At 42.3% G+C, this 17634-nt stretch overlaps 1 protein-coding gene across 5 annotated transcripts in view; it reads right to left on the bottom strand.

Moving 5' to 3' along the window:
- Window positions 1-2265: 2265 nt before the first annotated feature.
- Window positions 2266-17634, bottom strand: part of eps15l1a (epidermal growth factor receptor pathway substrate 15-like 1a) — a 260935-nt gene continuing 245566 nt past the window's right edge. For 2 of the 5 annotated variants that reach the window (XM_034180181.1, XM_034180183.1), the window contains exons 24-25: window positions 16649-16665; window positions 2382-2570 (exon numbers count right to left, since the gene is read on the bottom strand). In XM_034180181.1, coding sequence (XP_034036072.1) covers window positions 2424-2570; window positions 16649-16665 — 164 coding nt within the window. In that variant the 3' untranslated portion in view covers window positions 2382-2423. Of the gene's footprint in view, window positions 2571-16648; window positions 16666-16695; window positions 16804-17634 lie in introns of those variants that run through there. The other 3 variants (XM_034180180.1, XM_034180179.1, XM_034180182.1) reach the window with 2 other exon arrangements.

Genomic DNA, 17634 nt, shown 5'->3' with positions numbered 1-17634 from the left:
GCAAATCCTCCTAAACGCCAGTGGGACAGGGCCCTAACACATAGTAGTATCTTTGTTCACTAGCCACGCCCCTTCTCAATTGTTCCTCACGTGCACCTTGTTAACTTCTCTTATTTAATCTCCACCCAGCCACCACACCCTTGCTCGTTTGTTGTCTTTGTACACTCACCAGCTGTTTCCAGTCCTGTTTTTGATTTGCCATGAATCCTGATCCTGCTTTGTATTTTTGACTTTGCCTTTTGCCTCGTCCATGATGTCTGTGTTTGCTTGTGCCTTTGAACCCTGCTTATCCATGACTGCGTTATTGCCTGACCCTGTTTGTGCTTCTGTCTCACTGACTGATCACCTGTGTACCGAACTTGGGCCTGAATTAAAGACAATGATTTCTTCTACATCCAAGCATAGTCTGGGAGTTTGCATTATGGGTCCTAACACTTTGGGTGCCTGGCGCCCGCTGTGCCTGACAGTTAGATTACTCGTTACTGGAAAAAGTGGTCAAATTAGAGTAACGTGTTACTAAGTAATGCGCAATTCAAACAAATAATGACTTAAAAATGGAATTCAAGAGCCAATACCACTCCCAAATACACAATGTATCTCTATTGTAAACACGTTGACAGCCAAGTATCGTCACACTAGTGACTGATCTGACACAGAAGCATACTGGAAGTGATGTTGCTGAAACCAAATCAATTCTTCCCCTACGCTATTTTAGATCACATCATGTGAACATTAAAAATGGCAGTGCCCTTAAGTCAGGGGTGCCCAAGTTCGGTCCCCAAGATCTTGAATCCAATGAAAGACTCGTTAGCAGGCTTTTAATGAGCCTTTCATTGGATTCAGGTGTGTTGGAGTAGGGAGACAACCAAGAGTGTCAGAAAGGTAGATCTCGAGGACCGAACTTGGGCACCCCTGCCTTAAGTTCTTCAGTAGCGTTTAATCATCAATCCCACCTTCAGTGCCAAAAGAGAGGATGGTCACTCTGCTGGACTTTTCTGCCATCAGTGGGTGCACTGCTGCCACAAAAATGATTTTTTATTATTTTATTTTTTATAGCTACAGTCTGGGGGGATTTCCACAGCCTTGTTTCACACAGTAGCAGCATTATAGCAGTCCAGTCATCATGAGCACTTAGTTCACAAACATGTCTGTGAGAGTGTCATGCAGCACTCACAAGCAAATCCTTGCATCTGAAAACATTGTGCAAGTGGCACTTGACATTTACGAGAGTGTCACATGGCACTCGCACGCTATGTATGTAGCCTACTTGTGACTTTTGGCCCCATTTTCACCGCCAGTTCGTGCGACATTCAGCCCACATATGTTAATGTGTTATAATTACCATGAGATTCCAACTGAAAAATTAATTTGCCTGTTTTGCTGCAAGTACAGTGAGATAGCACCCTTAACTCTAACTCCTTCAGGTTACTTTATTTTCATTTAACGCCTTCACGTTACCACTTTATTTTCCTGTAACTTCTTCAGGTTATTTTATTCACGCCTTTAATTTCTTCAGGTTGCCACTTTATTCTCCTTTAATTTCTTCAGGTTGCCACTTTATTCTCCTGTCACTCTTTCAGGCTCCCACTTAATTCTCTTGTAACTCCTTCAGGTTGCCACTTTATTCTCCTTTAATGTCTTCAGGTTAGTACTTTATTCTCCTTTAATTTCTTCAGGTTAGTACTTTATTCTCCTTTAATTTCTTCAGGTTCCCACTTTATTCTCACTTAACAGCTTCAGGTTACCACTCAATTTTCCTGCAACTCCTTAAGGTTACCACTTTATTCTCGTGTAACTTCTCCAGGTTACCACTTTATTCTCATTTAACTCCTTCAGGTTACCACTTTATTATTCTCCATTAACTCCTTCAGGTTACCACTTTATTATTCTCCATTAACTCCTTCAGGTTACCACTTTATTATTCTCCATTAACTCCTTCAGGTTACCACTATTATTCTCCGTTAACTCCTTCACGTTACCACTTCATTCTCCTTTAACTCCTTCAGGTTCCACTGTATTCTTCTGTGGGCAATTAGTCACTGTTCATGTTTCTGACCTTCAGAAAATGTGAGTTCAGTGTTGTGTGAATTTTGTGTATCAACCAGCTGTGACTGCTAACGGTCAGAGCTTAACATTAGCTCACATGTTCACAACCAGGAACACAAAGAATGTCCTTTAAGGAAACACAAAGTCCAGATTTCAACAGTCAGTGCTGAAGCAAACGTTGCGCCGGACATCCAGACCAGCTCTGCTTTCACAGCAGAGGTCAGAGGGCACAGCTGCACCTGTCTGCTTTGTTCATTCATTCACTTTGACACCTGGTGAGGTCGGCCTGCAGGAACACTATGGCTCAGATCTACACGTGTTATTGTGTGTGTGTGTGTATATGTATGTATGTGTTTGTGCATGCGGTGGAGTCTGGGTCATGCATGGGACATCTCCGCCTTGCTGAGGGCGATGGCCAGCTCCAGGTCTTCCTGCTCTTGCTGGCGGAGCCGTTTGAGGCGTTCCCGCTCGGCTCGCTCGCTCTCCCGCTTTGCCCACTCCAGCTGCTGAGCCTCGTTTCCAAACTGTGGAGAGAGAGAGAGAGAGACAGAGAGGATGACCTTGTCGACCCCACTTTTAACAGTGGAGTTAAAAGTATGCAAAGTGACCATGTAACCAGAGCTCAGTCGCTGCTCGTTTTGGTCACAAAAATGATTGTCAACAACAGACACAGAAACATTGTCAACAACATACATTCCAGGACTGTGTTTGAGAGAGAGACAGACAGATGGAGAAAGAGATCTACACAATACACAACCAAAATAAGGAGTAAAAACCTTTTATTGGACAAAATCACCTGGAGGGACTCACAAAGACTAAAGGTTCCCTGACACTTGCACGACTTTGATCCATGCACTTGCACGCACTCTGCCATGCAGGAGAGTAAACTCGTCTTAAGCTCAGTGTAAACTGTGCTGCAGGTGTGCGCTCTGATTTCTCTTCTAGTTTATATTTCTTCTTGTGCAGCGCTACAGGTGTGCACTCTGATTTCTGTTATAGTTGATCATTCTTCCTGTGACCGTGGAGCTGCAGCTGGCGATCGCGTGCGCGAACCATCTGTGAGCAGACGTGGAGATGTCCTCTGTGAGGAGTTATATGGATATGGACATGTTCTGTTGCTGGCGATCGGTCTGTGAGCAGGAGTTAATGGACTTTATTTAACACAATCGTGAGAGAACTTGAGGAGGTGAGCGCAAGGAGGTGGAGCCAGGCTGTAATGAACATTTTTTTTTTTTCTTTTAATTGTTCACATGTGCTCTTTGAGTGGTATCATTACTGCATTGTGTTACAGTGTAAAACAGGGGTAGGCAACTTGTTCCAGAAAGGGCCAAGAGGGTGCAGGTTTTCTTTGCAGCCACTGACTCCACCCGGTGATTGCACTGATTAACTGATTCCATCTGCTCAAAGTGATATTAATCAGTGAAATCACCTGGTGGAGTCAGTGGCTGCAAAGAAAACCTGCACCCTCTTGGCCCTTTCTGGAACAAGTTGCCCACCCCTGGTGTAAAAAGTTCAACAACAATCCTGCGTGATTTACAGCTCGGCAACAATGGAGCACAGCAGGAATCATAAATTGGCGTCGGGTGTCGCATACAGTCACCTTAAGTACCATAATGTAGCGTCACCCTTTGTGTCCCCCAGCGTAATGTGGTGTTAGGCTGCATAACTCAGCATTGTCATAACGCCACATGACGCAACACTATGTTGGCCCGGTGTGAAAGGGACCTTAGAGGTCAGACAAGTGGAGATGAAACATAAACTCATCACAATTCAACCTGGGCAGACAACAACCAAAGACAAAAGCACCCCAACCCCCCGCCAAAACTCGGTGACAATGCGGGGGGGAGAGAGAGACCCATCTGCTCTCTGGTGAGTGGAATGTGGGTGCAAACACTTCAAAATAACCAGGAGATATTAAGATATTAACCCTCCTGCTGTTTTCACCCCCTCCCCTTACTTTAATGTTCCTGGTCAAATTTGACTGGTCTGTTTTAACTGCTCTGAAATTATCACAAAAACCATTAATCACCACCAAACAACCATTTTTTAATTTAACACTTTTTAATGATGAACAATGTTTCAGAGTCGTGGTTCACATGTATAACGGCAGTGAAAATACACACAGGAACTGAAAATGTATTCCAAAATGAACATGTAACATAAGAAAGAAATGGAAAAACCAGACACCAAACTCCTCAAAATGAAGTCGTGTGTGTGTGTCTGTACATGTGAATTCATGCACGAGTGACATTTGACACTTAAGTCTGTTTGAGTGATACACTCCTGCTAGAATCAACAGACCCATGTAGGCTTGGAGGTCCACCAGGTCTAATTGTCTCCATGTGTCCCCAAACTCGCGCCTCCCCTCCAGGTTTGTCATCTCCAGTAAAATTTCCCTCAATGGACTCTGGTAAAAAGAGGTGGAAGCTGGACTTGATGTCATCCACAGGAGATGTTGCATACCGTGTTGGCCCTGGCCTCCTCTTTATGATGTTTTCCACTCTTGCTCTACCTCCTCTGTCCTGGAGAGATGAAGACCAGAGCAAGTCTCCATTCTTAGACTGGAATGTCTCTTCAGGTACCTGTTCTTCAGGTGCTTCATCCTCATCTGTTGACTGCTCAGTCTCTTCAAAGTCTGGATCAAAATCCGTGTAGTCTTCCACTTCAAAGACATCCTCCTCTATCTCAGGTTCAGCTTCAGTTCCATCTTCATCTTGTTCTAAAATCTGGTCCAGGCCCAAAAGCAGGGGAAAGAGACGGGTTTACAGACCCCTGTCCAGTGTGTAACAATATGATACACTGATTAATCAAGAAGGTGGTCCACGTGGAAGGATCAGCATATAAGCACAGAAATGAGATATGAACCCACAATTCTTCAGTCTGAAGTATGTGTGTGTGTGTGTGTGTGTGTGTGTGTGTGGTGTGTATGGGGATGTCTTCTCATCTGATGGATGAATATAATCTGGATATCCATTCATTTTCTATATGGTGCTCACGTTTGACTGGGAACACCACAGATGAAACAAGTTTGACTAAACCACTCAAAATTCAATCACAGTGGTTTTTATACGAGTGAAGCACAGCGCAACCCCGCAAAGCTCATTCATGGAACACTGAGTCCCAAACAGGAAGTGCCAAATTTAGAGTCCACAATGAAGAAGGAAATGTCAAATGTTGAACACTTCCTGGATCAACACATCCTGGACTGACAGTAGACGAGATCTCGTGGAATCTTGCGGAATTCAGTGGCAAGTTGAGACTGAAACAGGACGCGTCAAATTTTGAGTCCACAGTGAAACAGGAAATGTCAAATGTTTAACACTTCCTGGATTTACAGTAGATGAGAGCTCATGGGATCTCACAGGAATTCAGTGGCAAGTTGAGACTGAAACAGGATGTGCCAAATCTTGAGCCCACAGTAAAACAGGAAATGTCAAATGTTTAACACTTCCTGGATTGACAGTAGATGAGAGCTCATGGGATGTCATGGGAATTCAGTGGCAAGTTGAGACTGAAACAGGACGTGCCAAATTTTGAGCCCACATGAAACAGGAAATGTCAAATGTTGAACACTTCCTGGTTTGACAATAAAGACATCTTGTGGGATATCGTGGGAATTCAGTGGCAAGTTGAGACTGAAACAGGAAGTGATAAATTTTGAGTCCACAGTAAAACAGGAAATGTCAAATGTTGAACACTTCCTGGCATGGGTGTAGCTGGGTGGCACTGGACTCCTCTGAAATCTGATTGGACAACCCAGGTGCCACCCAGATGATTGACATGTCACTGCACTGCCTGTCTGGTTGAAAAGAGCCATTTTCAAATCGGTGACACATACTGACCTCCTGTCCCTGTATAGCAGTTGGCACTGTGTTTCATAAAAAAGTTCTAATCTGCCTTAGTTGAAGAAGAAAAATTTTGAGCAAGATTTGAACCTGAACACATTGTCTGAACCACACTCCTAATGACACCAAAGTTATATTGGTGAGTAAACGACCGTATTTTATGCCAGAAATGAGGTCCATGTTGTTATAAGCAGCATTTCTCCTTTAATTAGGGTTGCCTTATATATGCGTGGTTCTCGGGTGATTTTAGATTCATAAAACGAGCAGGCAGCAGCTGATTCATGCTGTTTGCTTATTTGACATGTAAGATGCTGCCAAGTGTTTCTCAGTTGCCCTCAAAAGTATTGAAACACTTGGAATTTCACACATTTTAATGTGCTGATGCCATTCAAAAAAAAAAAAAAAAAAAAAATCGAAAATTATCTACCTTAAACTCAAACTGATAGCAAATCTCTACAACTTGGTATAAATTTAATTAAAAATATAAAATGCAGCTGCCTGATGGAGGAGGATTTTCATAAAAAGAAAAAGAAGACCTGAACATTCAGCTAATTTTGGCCATATAGTGCAGTCCTACTGTCAAATAGCTGAAAGGTTTAAATATGAATTTACATCTACATTAAAAAAAAATGCTTAAAGTAGCAGGGGGTTAAGAGTGGCGCAGGTAGGGGGCCTGGTGGGTGAAGCCCCCAGAAGCTGAAGATTTTTAGCAAAGCTAATGCTCCGCAGAAGCATTTACTGAAAAAAAGTCTAAAGAACCTAAATGACATGGTGAGGACTTTTTACAGGCATGTGAGACACATAAAGAAAATGCTTAAAATGGTGGGGGGTTAAGAGGGGTGTAGTAGAGGGATCTGTGGACCAAAGCCCCCCAGCAGTTGAAGGTTCTTAGTCATACTTATGCTCCCCAGCAGCATTTACTGAAACTAAACTGAAGGACCTAAATGAGATGGTGAGGACTCTTTTTTCCAGGCATGTGAGATGCAAATAAAGAAAATGTAGCTTTGCCCCACAGAAGCTGAAAACCTTTAGCCATTCTTTCATTACAAATAAGTCTAAAGGAGGTGGGGTCTGTTTTTATATTAATGAGAGATACTGTAAAACTGTTGTGGTGCGAGAGAAAATATGCACCTCAGATATTGAGCTTTTGAGTATCTCACTTCGCCCCTTATACCTGCCGAGGGAATTTCCTCAGTTGTTTTTTTCCCTGGTTTATATTCACCCGAGAGCTGACGTCACGGCAGCTTGCCAGCTGATCGAGGATGTGAATAACAAACTAACTGCAATTTCCCCTGATGCTCCTAAATTTATTTTGGGGGATTTTAACCACTGCCGATTAGACAGAGTACTGAGGACATACGAGCAGTATGTTACTTGTTCAACAACTATGGGGAATTCTATTGTTGACCAGTGCTATGGCTCAGTAGCCAAAGCTTATAGGTCCATCAGTATGCCCCCTCTCGGAGCCTCATACCATAATAGTGTTCTTCTTTTGCCGACTTATAAGCCAGTCTGTAGACGTCGGGAGCGGACTATAAAGACTGTGAGGTGTTGGTCCGAAGACTGCATCGACAAACTGAAGGCTTGCTTCGAATGGACTGCGTGGGAGGTTTTCTATGATACATGCTCTGATCTGAATGAACTGACACAGACTGTTTCCTCTTATATATCCTATCAACATTCCTCAGAAGAATATTATTAGCTATGCCAATAATAAACCGTGGGTCACCAAAAATTTAAAGAGTGTTTTAAATAAGAAGAAAAAAATTTTTTATATAGGAGATAATGTGGAAAAGAAAGAAATTAACAAGGAGGTTAGGAACGAAATCCGTAAAGCTAAAAGAGCTTACAAAGACAAGGTAGAACATATGTACAGTAGTGGTGATCTGCGGGCAGCCTGGATAGGCATTAAATCTATGGCTTCAGTTACTAATGTCCAACAGGATAATAATAGAGCGCCAATTAAAGTAGAGGGGAGCTACGATGAGGATCTGCCGAATGCATTTAACTGTTTCTATTCTAGGTTTGAGAACTATGAAGTTGCAGATAAACTCCCCCTTGAGAGCACTTCCTCTGCTACTGACGATGGTATAATCATTAGCGAGGATAGTGTGAAAAGACTTCTGAAGAAGGTTAATGTAAGGAAGTCTTGTGGTCCAGATGGAATTTGTGGACGTACACTGAGGTATTGTGGTGAGCAACTCAGTAGTGTCCTCCTCTATATCTTTCAGAGGTCACTTAGTTGCGGCCGAGTGCCAGATTTATGGAAATCATCACTTATAATTCCTGTCCCGAAAAAGTCATTTCCTAAACAGTTTAATGACTTTAGACCTGTGGCACTTACATCACTGTGTATGAAGGTCTTTGAGAAAATTATGAAGAATATGATAATGTCAAATATGAAAGGGAATATTTATCCACTTCAATTTGCATATCAGGCGGGTAAAGGAGTAGAAGATGCTAAGCTTTTTATTCTCAACTGTCTTTACAGACATTTGGAAAAGCCTCGAGCTCATGCTCGGCTTTTATTTGCTGATTTCTCTTCAGCTTTTAACTTGATGCAGCCTAGCCTTTTAATTAAGAGGTTAAGGTGTGATTTTAAATTGCCTCACCAGATGGTTGAATGGTTGGCGGACTTTTTAACGAATAGGAGACAGAGAGTTTTGGTAAATGGACGCGTTTCAGACTCCTTAGTTTTGTCCACAGGCTCACCACAGGGCTGTGTTCTTTCCCCCTTGCTTTTCATCTTATATACAGATGAATGCAGAAGTGTCAGGCAACGCAGCTATTTAGTTAAGTTCTCTGATGATACTGCTTTGCTGTCCCTTCTTCAGGGAGAGGAGTCAGGACATGGGGAGGCCCTTGCTGATTTTGTTTCATGGTGCGATACAAATCACTTGGAGCTAAATGTATCTAAAACGAAGGAGCTTATAATTGATTTTAGACGTAACAAAGGGTTTGCTATAGACAGCATTATTCATGGGAAAGCTGTAGAAAAAGTTCCTGCATATAAATATCTGGGCACTTTTTTTGATGAGTAGTTGAGATTCGACGTAAATACGGCAGACATTGTGAAGCGAGGGCAACAGAGAGTGTACCTCCTTCGCAAATTGAAGTCCTTCTCTGTCAGTTCTGTTATTATGGGTCGTTTTTATCAGTCTTTTATTGAAAGTCTTTTATGTTTTTCTTTCATCTGCTGGTTTCCTAGCCTGACACTGAAAGATAAAAGTAGCTTGCATAGTATCACAAAGACATGTTCAAAGATCATTGGAGTGGAAACCAGAGACCTAGCTAGTTTTTGTGAACAGCAAATGGTGAGGAAGGCAAACTGTATTTTGTCTTCTCCCGGACATGTACTGGCAGGTGAATTTTCTTTGTTGCCTTCGGGCCGTCGTTATGTTTCACCTGTCTGCAGGACGAATCGGTTGTTAAAATCTTTTATTCCTTCTGCTATCCGTCTTTTAAATTCCTTGTAAGGCGTAGATGTATGGGTATGTGGATGTAGTATGTATTTTTTTTTTTTTTTTTTGTGATGTGCCGGTATGCAGGCTGCTGAAATTAATTGCCCCTGGTGGGATGAATAAAGTTGTCTAAGTCTAATGCTCTCCAGAAGCATACTGAAAAAAATGGTGAGATGCTGAAGAGCTTCAATCGTTCATATCCACGACATATGCATATTATGTTCAAGTGCACAGTGTGGAGGCTATCATGAAGCCTTGAGGCAGTCAGATGTAAAACACAACATTTATCAGTGTTTTAAGATATAAATCAGTCAGATTTCACCCAAACACGACAGGAAGGACGAGGTGAAAACTCTCAGGCATAACAAGGAGGCTTTAAGACAGGAGAAGACTTCCAGTGGATTATTTGCTGTTGTGACGCTCTTCTAAACTTTACATGGTTGTATACATTTCTTTTATTTCTGTTTAGCACTCTTCTGGTTGTTAAGTGTATCAACTCTGAATCTTATTTAACTACAGTCCTGTTGTAAATCGCTAGCAGTTAGCATTCGCTAGCGGTTAGCTTTCACTAGCTAGGTCAACTCCCCCCCGCCGTTACTTTTATAGCTGTTTCTTTTTTACCTGTTTAATACTTCTGTTAGTTTTTCAGTGTAACTGCTGTGAATTTTAGGTCATTATTTTACTCCTGTGTAAATCTTAGGAGTGGTTAGCATTTTCACTAGCGGTTAGCTTGCGTTAGCTAGTTCAAGCCACCCCCCCATTTCTTTAATACTTAGTTTTTTTAGTGTAATTGTTGTCATTTTTACCTTAGTACTTTATTCTTGTGTTAATCTTAGGAGTTGTTTACTCGTAGGAGGGTTTTTTTTTAACTGTTCCTCAAGTCTATTACTTCTGCTACTGTTTCAGTGTAACTGCTGTGAATTTTAATTCATTTATTTCCGTCTGTGTGAATCCTGTGTGAGCCTTAGGAATGGTTAGCTTATTCATTATTGGTTAGCGCGTGCTTGCTTAGCTATACTCTTGAATTTCGGCTATTTTTTGACAATAAATGGCTTCACCCAACCAGTAACCATGAGTGAAAAAAAAGTTTTTGTGTTATCATTCATATTCTCCAAAAAATCTGCCAGGGTATGTAAACATTTGCGCACAACTGTAAGCATACCAAACGGCAAATGTCAGCTGTCCACAGTTTGTCCATAATTAAAGTTATACACACGCATGCATACACAAACACAGAGGCCACTTCATTTCAAATATATTGCAGCCAGCTGTGCAGAACAAATACAGAACAGAGTTTTTTGTATTTTCTGCATTCTGCTGCAAGCAGGTGCTTTCCTTTTTATGGTGGCAGAAGAAATCAAACTCACTGCGCTTGTCACTCATGGTAACGACAATATGACACTTAACTAAACTGACTAAACCAATTGAACTACAAAAACACAATAAATCAATAACACTAACAACACTGTTAAATTAACATGAACTAAGCACAGCGTCCATTGTTTACTGTTGTTAGCTAATATCCGCAGTTTCTCCGCAAATATTTGTCCTATCAGCTTTCTGTTTTCGCAGTGTTCATCCTTGACCCAAAACACATAAGTGTAACAAATGGCTAATGTCAGCTCTCCACAGTTTCTCAATGACTGAACACACACACACACACACACACACAGCCCACTTCTATGTACACTGAACAAAAATATAAATGCAACACTTTTGCTTTTGTTCCCATTTTTCATGAGCTGAACTCTATCTAAAACATTTTCTATATACACAAAAGACTAATTTCTCTCAAATATTGCTCACAAATCTGTCTAAATCTGTGTTATCTTTGCTGAGATAATCCATCCCAAATCACAGGTGTGGCAGATCAACATGTCACACCTGTGAGACATTAGACAGCAGTGTTGCCACAGTTACTTTGAAAAAGTAATCTAATTACTGATTACTCCTTGAAAAAGTAACTTAGTTACTTTACTGATTACTCAATTGTAAAAGTAACTAAGTTAAATTACTAGTTACTTTTTTAGTTACTTTCCCCAGGTGCCAACAACCCTCTGCCACCTCAACATGACAATACCTGTTTTGCCAAAACTCGCTTTATAGTCACCCTTTCTTGACTTCAATGAAAATAAATACTTGTTTTATAAAAAGTAAAATAAAGACCACTTTCTTGACCTCATATTTAACTGTTGAACAGTTAAATATGAGGTCACAGTTAAATAAGAGGTCACAGTAAAACTTGCAATTTCTAACCTACATTGTTTATAAATGTAACTATTAAATTCTTTCTAACATTTAAATTCTCTCTAAACATTTTACTTGTCGAAATTATTATTATTATTATAAGTAGTAGTATTATAAGTATATAAGTAGTATTAGTAGTTGTAGTAAAAAAAGGCTTCAAAACTGGACCTTTAATCTAGGGGTGTTGTGGGGTGGCACATCCTTGCCCCACGCCCCCATTCCATCTGGATTCGCCCCTGCTTTGGTGTTTGTGCACAAAGAATGGATAACCTTTATTTATGCAGAAAACATGACCAGATTTACAGGTATGAAAGTTTTATTGTGTTTTCACATCATGTGGTCCTCAGAGAGTTTAGGTGCATTTGAGTGGAAAATAGTGTTAGTTGTTGACTCGTCGCGGAGCATCGGCTGTTTTTAACCAGCAGATATGGAGCGGCTCAGATCAGAATTCTAAATAAAGGAGAAAAAAGCATAAAAATGTCTTTGTAAAGCTCAGTGCAGGTGTGCTGTTGTCACCGCGCTTTAAGAGGTCTGGACGAGTCGTAGCTGCTGCAGAAAACCGCGGATGAAAAGCTCACAGCTCGCTTAAAGTGGGCAGTTCAGTCGAACCCCGACCTCCTGCCCACGGACCAAGTTTAATGCTGCTATCGACCCACAATGCAAAAATAATAGTAACGCACAGTGACTTGGAGAAGTAACTTTTATTTGATTACTGATTTGGAAAGATTAACGCATTAGATTACTCATTACTAAAAAAAGTGGTTAGATTAGAGTAACACGTTACCGGCATCACTGTTAGACAGCATGATTATTGCACAGGTGTGCCTTAGGCTGGCCCCTCTCCCTCCTTCTTCTCCCCTTCTTCATTTCAATGATTACAGGAACATTTTCTGCAGAGGCAGTTGTGCTTCATCAACAATATTAACACTGAACAATATTACAAGGGAAGAAAAAAGGCAAGGAATGATAAAAAAAAAAAAAAGGTATTAGCACTGAGCACACACCACAAAATGTCTAAGCTCAGTCTGACCCATTTCTAGTCATTTCACAGGTCCTGCACAAACGTGTTGACATCTGACCCAGACTGGAGCCACTTCCTCTCCCCTGTCGGGAGAACAATATGCAGTTTAGGTGGATAAAGCAGCGCAGGCCTGAGTCCTCGATTGTAGAGTTCCGTCATGGTGCACTTTAACTCCACATGCAGTTTCACCACTTTGGGGCTGTAATCTTCATAGAACTGAATCTTATGTCCATTGTAGGTCAGGTCACCCCTCTTCTGTGCCTCGCAAATCACCAGATCTTTCAGGTGTAAGCGATGAAAGTGCAGGATAACTGGTCGGGGAATTCCTCTGGGAGCCAGTGCCAGTGACTGAACAGTCCCCCTAAAAATCGGCCCACCCTGCCCACACTGCACATGCTTCATTTCGGACCACAGCAGCATCATTTCTCAGCATCAGCAGTGATTCACGATTATCACCTCGTTTCTGCTTCAAACTGACTCCAGTCATCATCTGTCTCAGCAACAGATATCTGAAGCATTTGTACAAAAATCACTTCCACATAAATTCAGCATTATTTCATCATAAAAGATGGGAGAGCGATCAGAGCGCCACAGCAGCACCTCTTGAGTCTGACGTGCTGCTGCGCCTACGTCATTTTGGAGCTTCAGTAGCGACTCACCGATTATCACCTGGATTTGAACCCTCGTGCGCATACATAAGTTTTTCCACGCCTGTCGGTTGCGTCATTCGCCTGTGAGCAGGCTTTGAGTGAGGAGTGGTCCAGCCCCCTCGTCGGATTTTCATTGTCAGGAAATGGCGGAATGATTTGGGCTTTTTCAGAATTTTTTCAGAAACTGTTAGAGACTGGCAGCTGGAAATCATTAGAAAAATTTGTCCCGTGAGGCTTCATCATGGCGTTGCTGTGCGCCATGCGGCACCGCCGCGACGCCCGGAATTCCTCCGCATGTCTGTCTCAATGTGCCGAAAAAGTGCTGATGTCCACGTCTTTTCACAATTCCTGTGCTAGTCAGACGACATCCCGGATAAAACACAGCGTCCAGTTTGGAAATGAACGGCACATTCCACTGTTACAGGCGGTTTTGTCATGGAAAGAGGAGCGGAGGCTTCGCGCGTCGCGGCGGTGCCGCATGGCGCACAGCAACGCCGTGATGAAGCCTCACGGGACATGTTCTGGCATGTCCAGGCACATCCACAATCTCTCAGATAATCACTCGATGGAAAAACCACCAACAGCTGTCTGAACACCATCTCAAAGCCGTCCTGTGAGACCAAAATGGAGGTGGTTTTGTCTCGCTCCAGTAGCGAATCCACTATAATCAAAACAATCTCTCACACACACCAGTGGTGGCTCGAGATTTTTTTTCTGCAGGTGCTATGGGGGTGGGGGAGGGGCTTGGCATTTTTATGAGGGTGCTATAGGCTCACGTGTCACGACGGCTCTCTGCTACACCTCTGCCACAATCAAGGGCGTGACTAATGACATACAGAATGACCAGAATCACACACAAACCTAGACTACTGTTCAATACAAATATCCACAGACCTACACACGTAGTCTACAGCCTCAGGGAAAAAATGGCAACAGCAGGCAGAGGAAAAAAATCACCAACCATTGATGTCTTCATAACAGCACAATGCCCCTGTTGTTGTGGTTAAGAGCAAAAAGCATCAATGATTTGGTTGCTGTCCGGGGTCCGTGTTCTCTGAGGGTTAATTGCCAGGAGTGACATGGAATCACTGGTTTGTCTGTGCCTTCTGCTGTTCCTCAGGTAGTTCTTTAGGTGACACAGACCTCACTTCTTTCCAATTCCACTCATGGATATTTGGGCAGCAAAAAACGAACCATTTCAGCAACTTGAAACTACACTCACTGCAGTACGACATCATCATTGATTCATTCATCATTGAAAAACTCTTACATGCATTTGTCTCCTCTAGGCTTGACTACTGCAACTCCCTGCTCTTTCAAAAGCTCCAATACATTGAAAACAGTGCAGCTAGAACTCTGATGAGCGTATGTAAACAGGAGCACATCACACCTATACTCCATAACCTTCACTGGCTCCCCATCACCTACAGAATCCATTTTATGATTGCTCTCATCACCCACCAATGCATGCATGGCAAAGCCCCACATACCTCAAAGACATCCTCACTCCCCACACATCCTCCTGTTCCCTCTGTTCATACAACACTCATCTTCTCCGTCTCCCTCGCACCAAGCTTCACACCATGGGAGACAGAGCTTTCTGTTCAGCTACCCCTCATATTTGGAACTCCCTCCCTGACCATCTGAGGGCTCCACAGACTGTGGAAGCTTTAAAAAACATCTCAAACAGGTCTCAGTAATTTGAATCTTTTGCATCTTAGTTTTTTATTCTATTTTATTATTTTATTTTGGATTTATCTTAAGATTTTCTGTTTTTATTCTCTTATGTATCCTTGGTTTTATTTTTTTTCCTGTAGCACATATTTTTATTAATGAAAAGTACATTATAAATAAATCTTATAACTAATTATTATTATGGTGACATTGTTGAACGTGATGTCATCGAACGTCACATTACACTCATTTTGTGGAAACCAATCAGTTCTGTTGATGTATGTTTATTTTCTTTTATGAGTGAAGTATTTATCTAATCACATAAATCTGAAAATGCCAGAAGTGTATTACTGTGAAAACTGAAAGGATGATGTCATCGCCCTGCCTCTGAAACATGTTAACAGTGTAACTGAGCATAATTTTTTTTTCTTCTTGTTGATGGTGGAACAAAGTGCTGGTGTCCTCCAGCTCAGTCTGAGAAACTCACCCAGAGCAGAGCAGAAAGACGCTGAAGGGCTTTTAAAAAAAAGTCTTAAAAAAAAAAAACCCTTAACGTAACTTCCATATAACGAATTAATACATTTCCAGACGTCATCTTCCAAAACAAGGGTGTTATGTGGGCAACAGTTTCATCTGTGATGATGAATTCTAGCAAGAGGTCAGATTTAAAGACTTTATTTAATCTGAGTCGTCTTTTAAAGTTTTAGCTTTCGTTGCAAAATTGATTAGCTCCATGTCAAACGTCACAACGCTACATACAGGCCTGGTATGTGTACTACAACATTTTTAAATGGTTTCACTGGATCTGTGAGAACGGAGATATTTGTTGAATGGAACACTTTCTGCAAATGACAAAGAAAAAGATTGTACAGCAGAAGTTCAGTTTCAGTGTAGACAAGGTCTTAAAACATAGGATGAAATTAAATTAAAATAATAAATGAGGAATTATTTTCTTGTGGGTGCTATGACAAATCCAGGGGGAGCTCCAGCGCCCCGTAGTGCCGCCCATGACACACATCACCCACGTCCCCCACAACACACACACACACATCACCCACGTCCCCCACAACACACACACACATCACCCACAACACACATGCGCCTCACACACACACACACGTCACCCACAAGACACACGCACTTCACCCACAACACACGCGCACGCACTTCACCCACAACACACACAACATACACGTCACCCACAAGACACACACACTTCACCCACAGCACACGCACGTCACCCACAGCACACACGCACGCACGTGAGACACACACATTACCCACAGCACATGCAAACGTCACTCACAAGACAAACACATGTCACCCACAACACACGCACGGCACCCACAACACACCCACAAGATACACACACGCAAGTCACCCACAAGATACACACACGCAAGTCACCCACAAGACAGACATACACGTGGCGTCACCCACAACACACACACATCACCCACAACACACACACACACACCTCACGTGTGTGCGTGATCACACCATTCTTTTTTTAAGAATCTGGAGTGGTTCATTACATTTTGGGTGATTTCATGGAAAAAAAAAAAAGATCTTGCTTCCAGTGTCTTTTTGGATGTTGGTCTCTTGGGTCTTTTGGCTTTAAATTAAGAAAACTTTGTAGCTGAGAAGAAGTTAAAGGTTTTTACTACAGATTTCAGAAGCACGTGATGTTCAGTCGGGTCTTACCTTGACTTTATCGGGTCCTGTTGGAGAGGTGGATTGCAGAACACAAACATGATGAGCCACAAATCCCTGACTGGGTCTAGACTACTTCAGCACAGCCTCTTTAAGGGATTACCTGCAGAGTTCCAGTCCGGTCTGCTTGGACCACATTTAGAAACCTGTTTGCATTTTGACACCAACTCAGGATTAATGAGAAAAGGAGGTTTGACTAAATCGAAGACCGACACTGACAACAGCGGACTGCAGTGCCAGTGAATCCCTTCAAGAGGAAACCAGGACTTCACAAACGCAACACGCACAAATGCTACACACACAAACACTACACGCACAAACGCAATATGCACAAAACTACACACACAAACGGTACATGCACAAACGCTACACGCACAAACACAGCTACACATTTACACCTGAAGTAATCTGCAGCTTCAGTGTGACATCCAACCGTGTTCACAGCTTTAGAATGCTGAGCATCAAAGTAACTACAGAGTGATTATGGAAAAGCCAGAAAGTTTTAACAGCAACCAGTCGCAACGTCAGCTAGACCAAACGCACGGGCTGCTGCTTATGTTGGCACAGAAGTAGGGCTGCCAACCGTCCCTTGAAAAATGGAATCGTCCCTTATTTGGAAATAAAAGTGTGCGTTCCGTATTGACCTGAAACGGGACACAGTTTGTCCCGTATTTCTGTGAGAATCAAAAAGTCTGTAAAATGTCAATGGAATTGACTGGCGCGTTATATGGAAACTTACGGTAAATTTGATCCCAGCCTCTGTCCTGCTTTTCACCAATGAGCTGACAGACACGAGTTGACAATACAGAATCACTCTTATCTCATTGGTCGAGGGACATCTGCTCGCAAGAAGATACCGACGTCATGAGCCGACGACGGTCGCTGGACGACAATAACATAGCAGCATGGCTGATATCGATACAGACACCGACACTGGCACTGCAGATATGCCTACGGACAGCAATGGTAACGTCGTT

This window comes from Thalassophryne amazonica, chromosome 10, assembly GCF_902500255.1.
Source record: "Thalassophryne amazonica chromosome 10, fThaAma1.1, whole genome shotgun sequence".
NCBI classification, from domain to species: Eukaryota; Metazoa; Chordata; class Actinopteri; order Batrachoidiformes; family Batrachoididae; genus Thalassophryne; species Thalassophryne amazonica.
The sequence above is the reverse complement of the archived record's forward strand: the minus strand, read 5'-3'. Positions and strand labels throughout refer to the sequence as shown.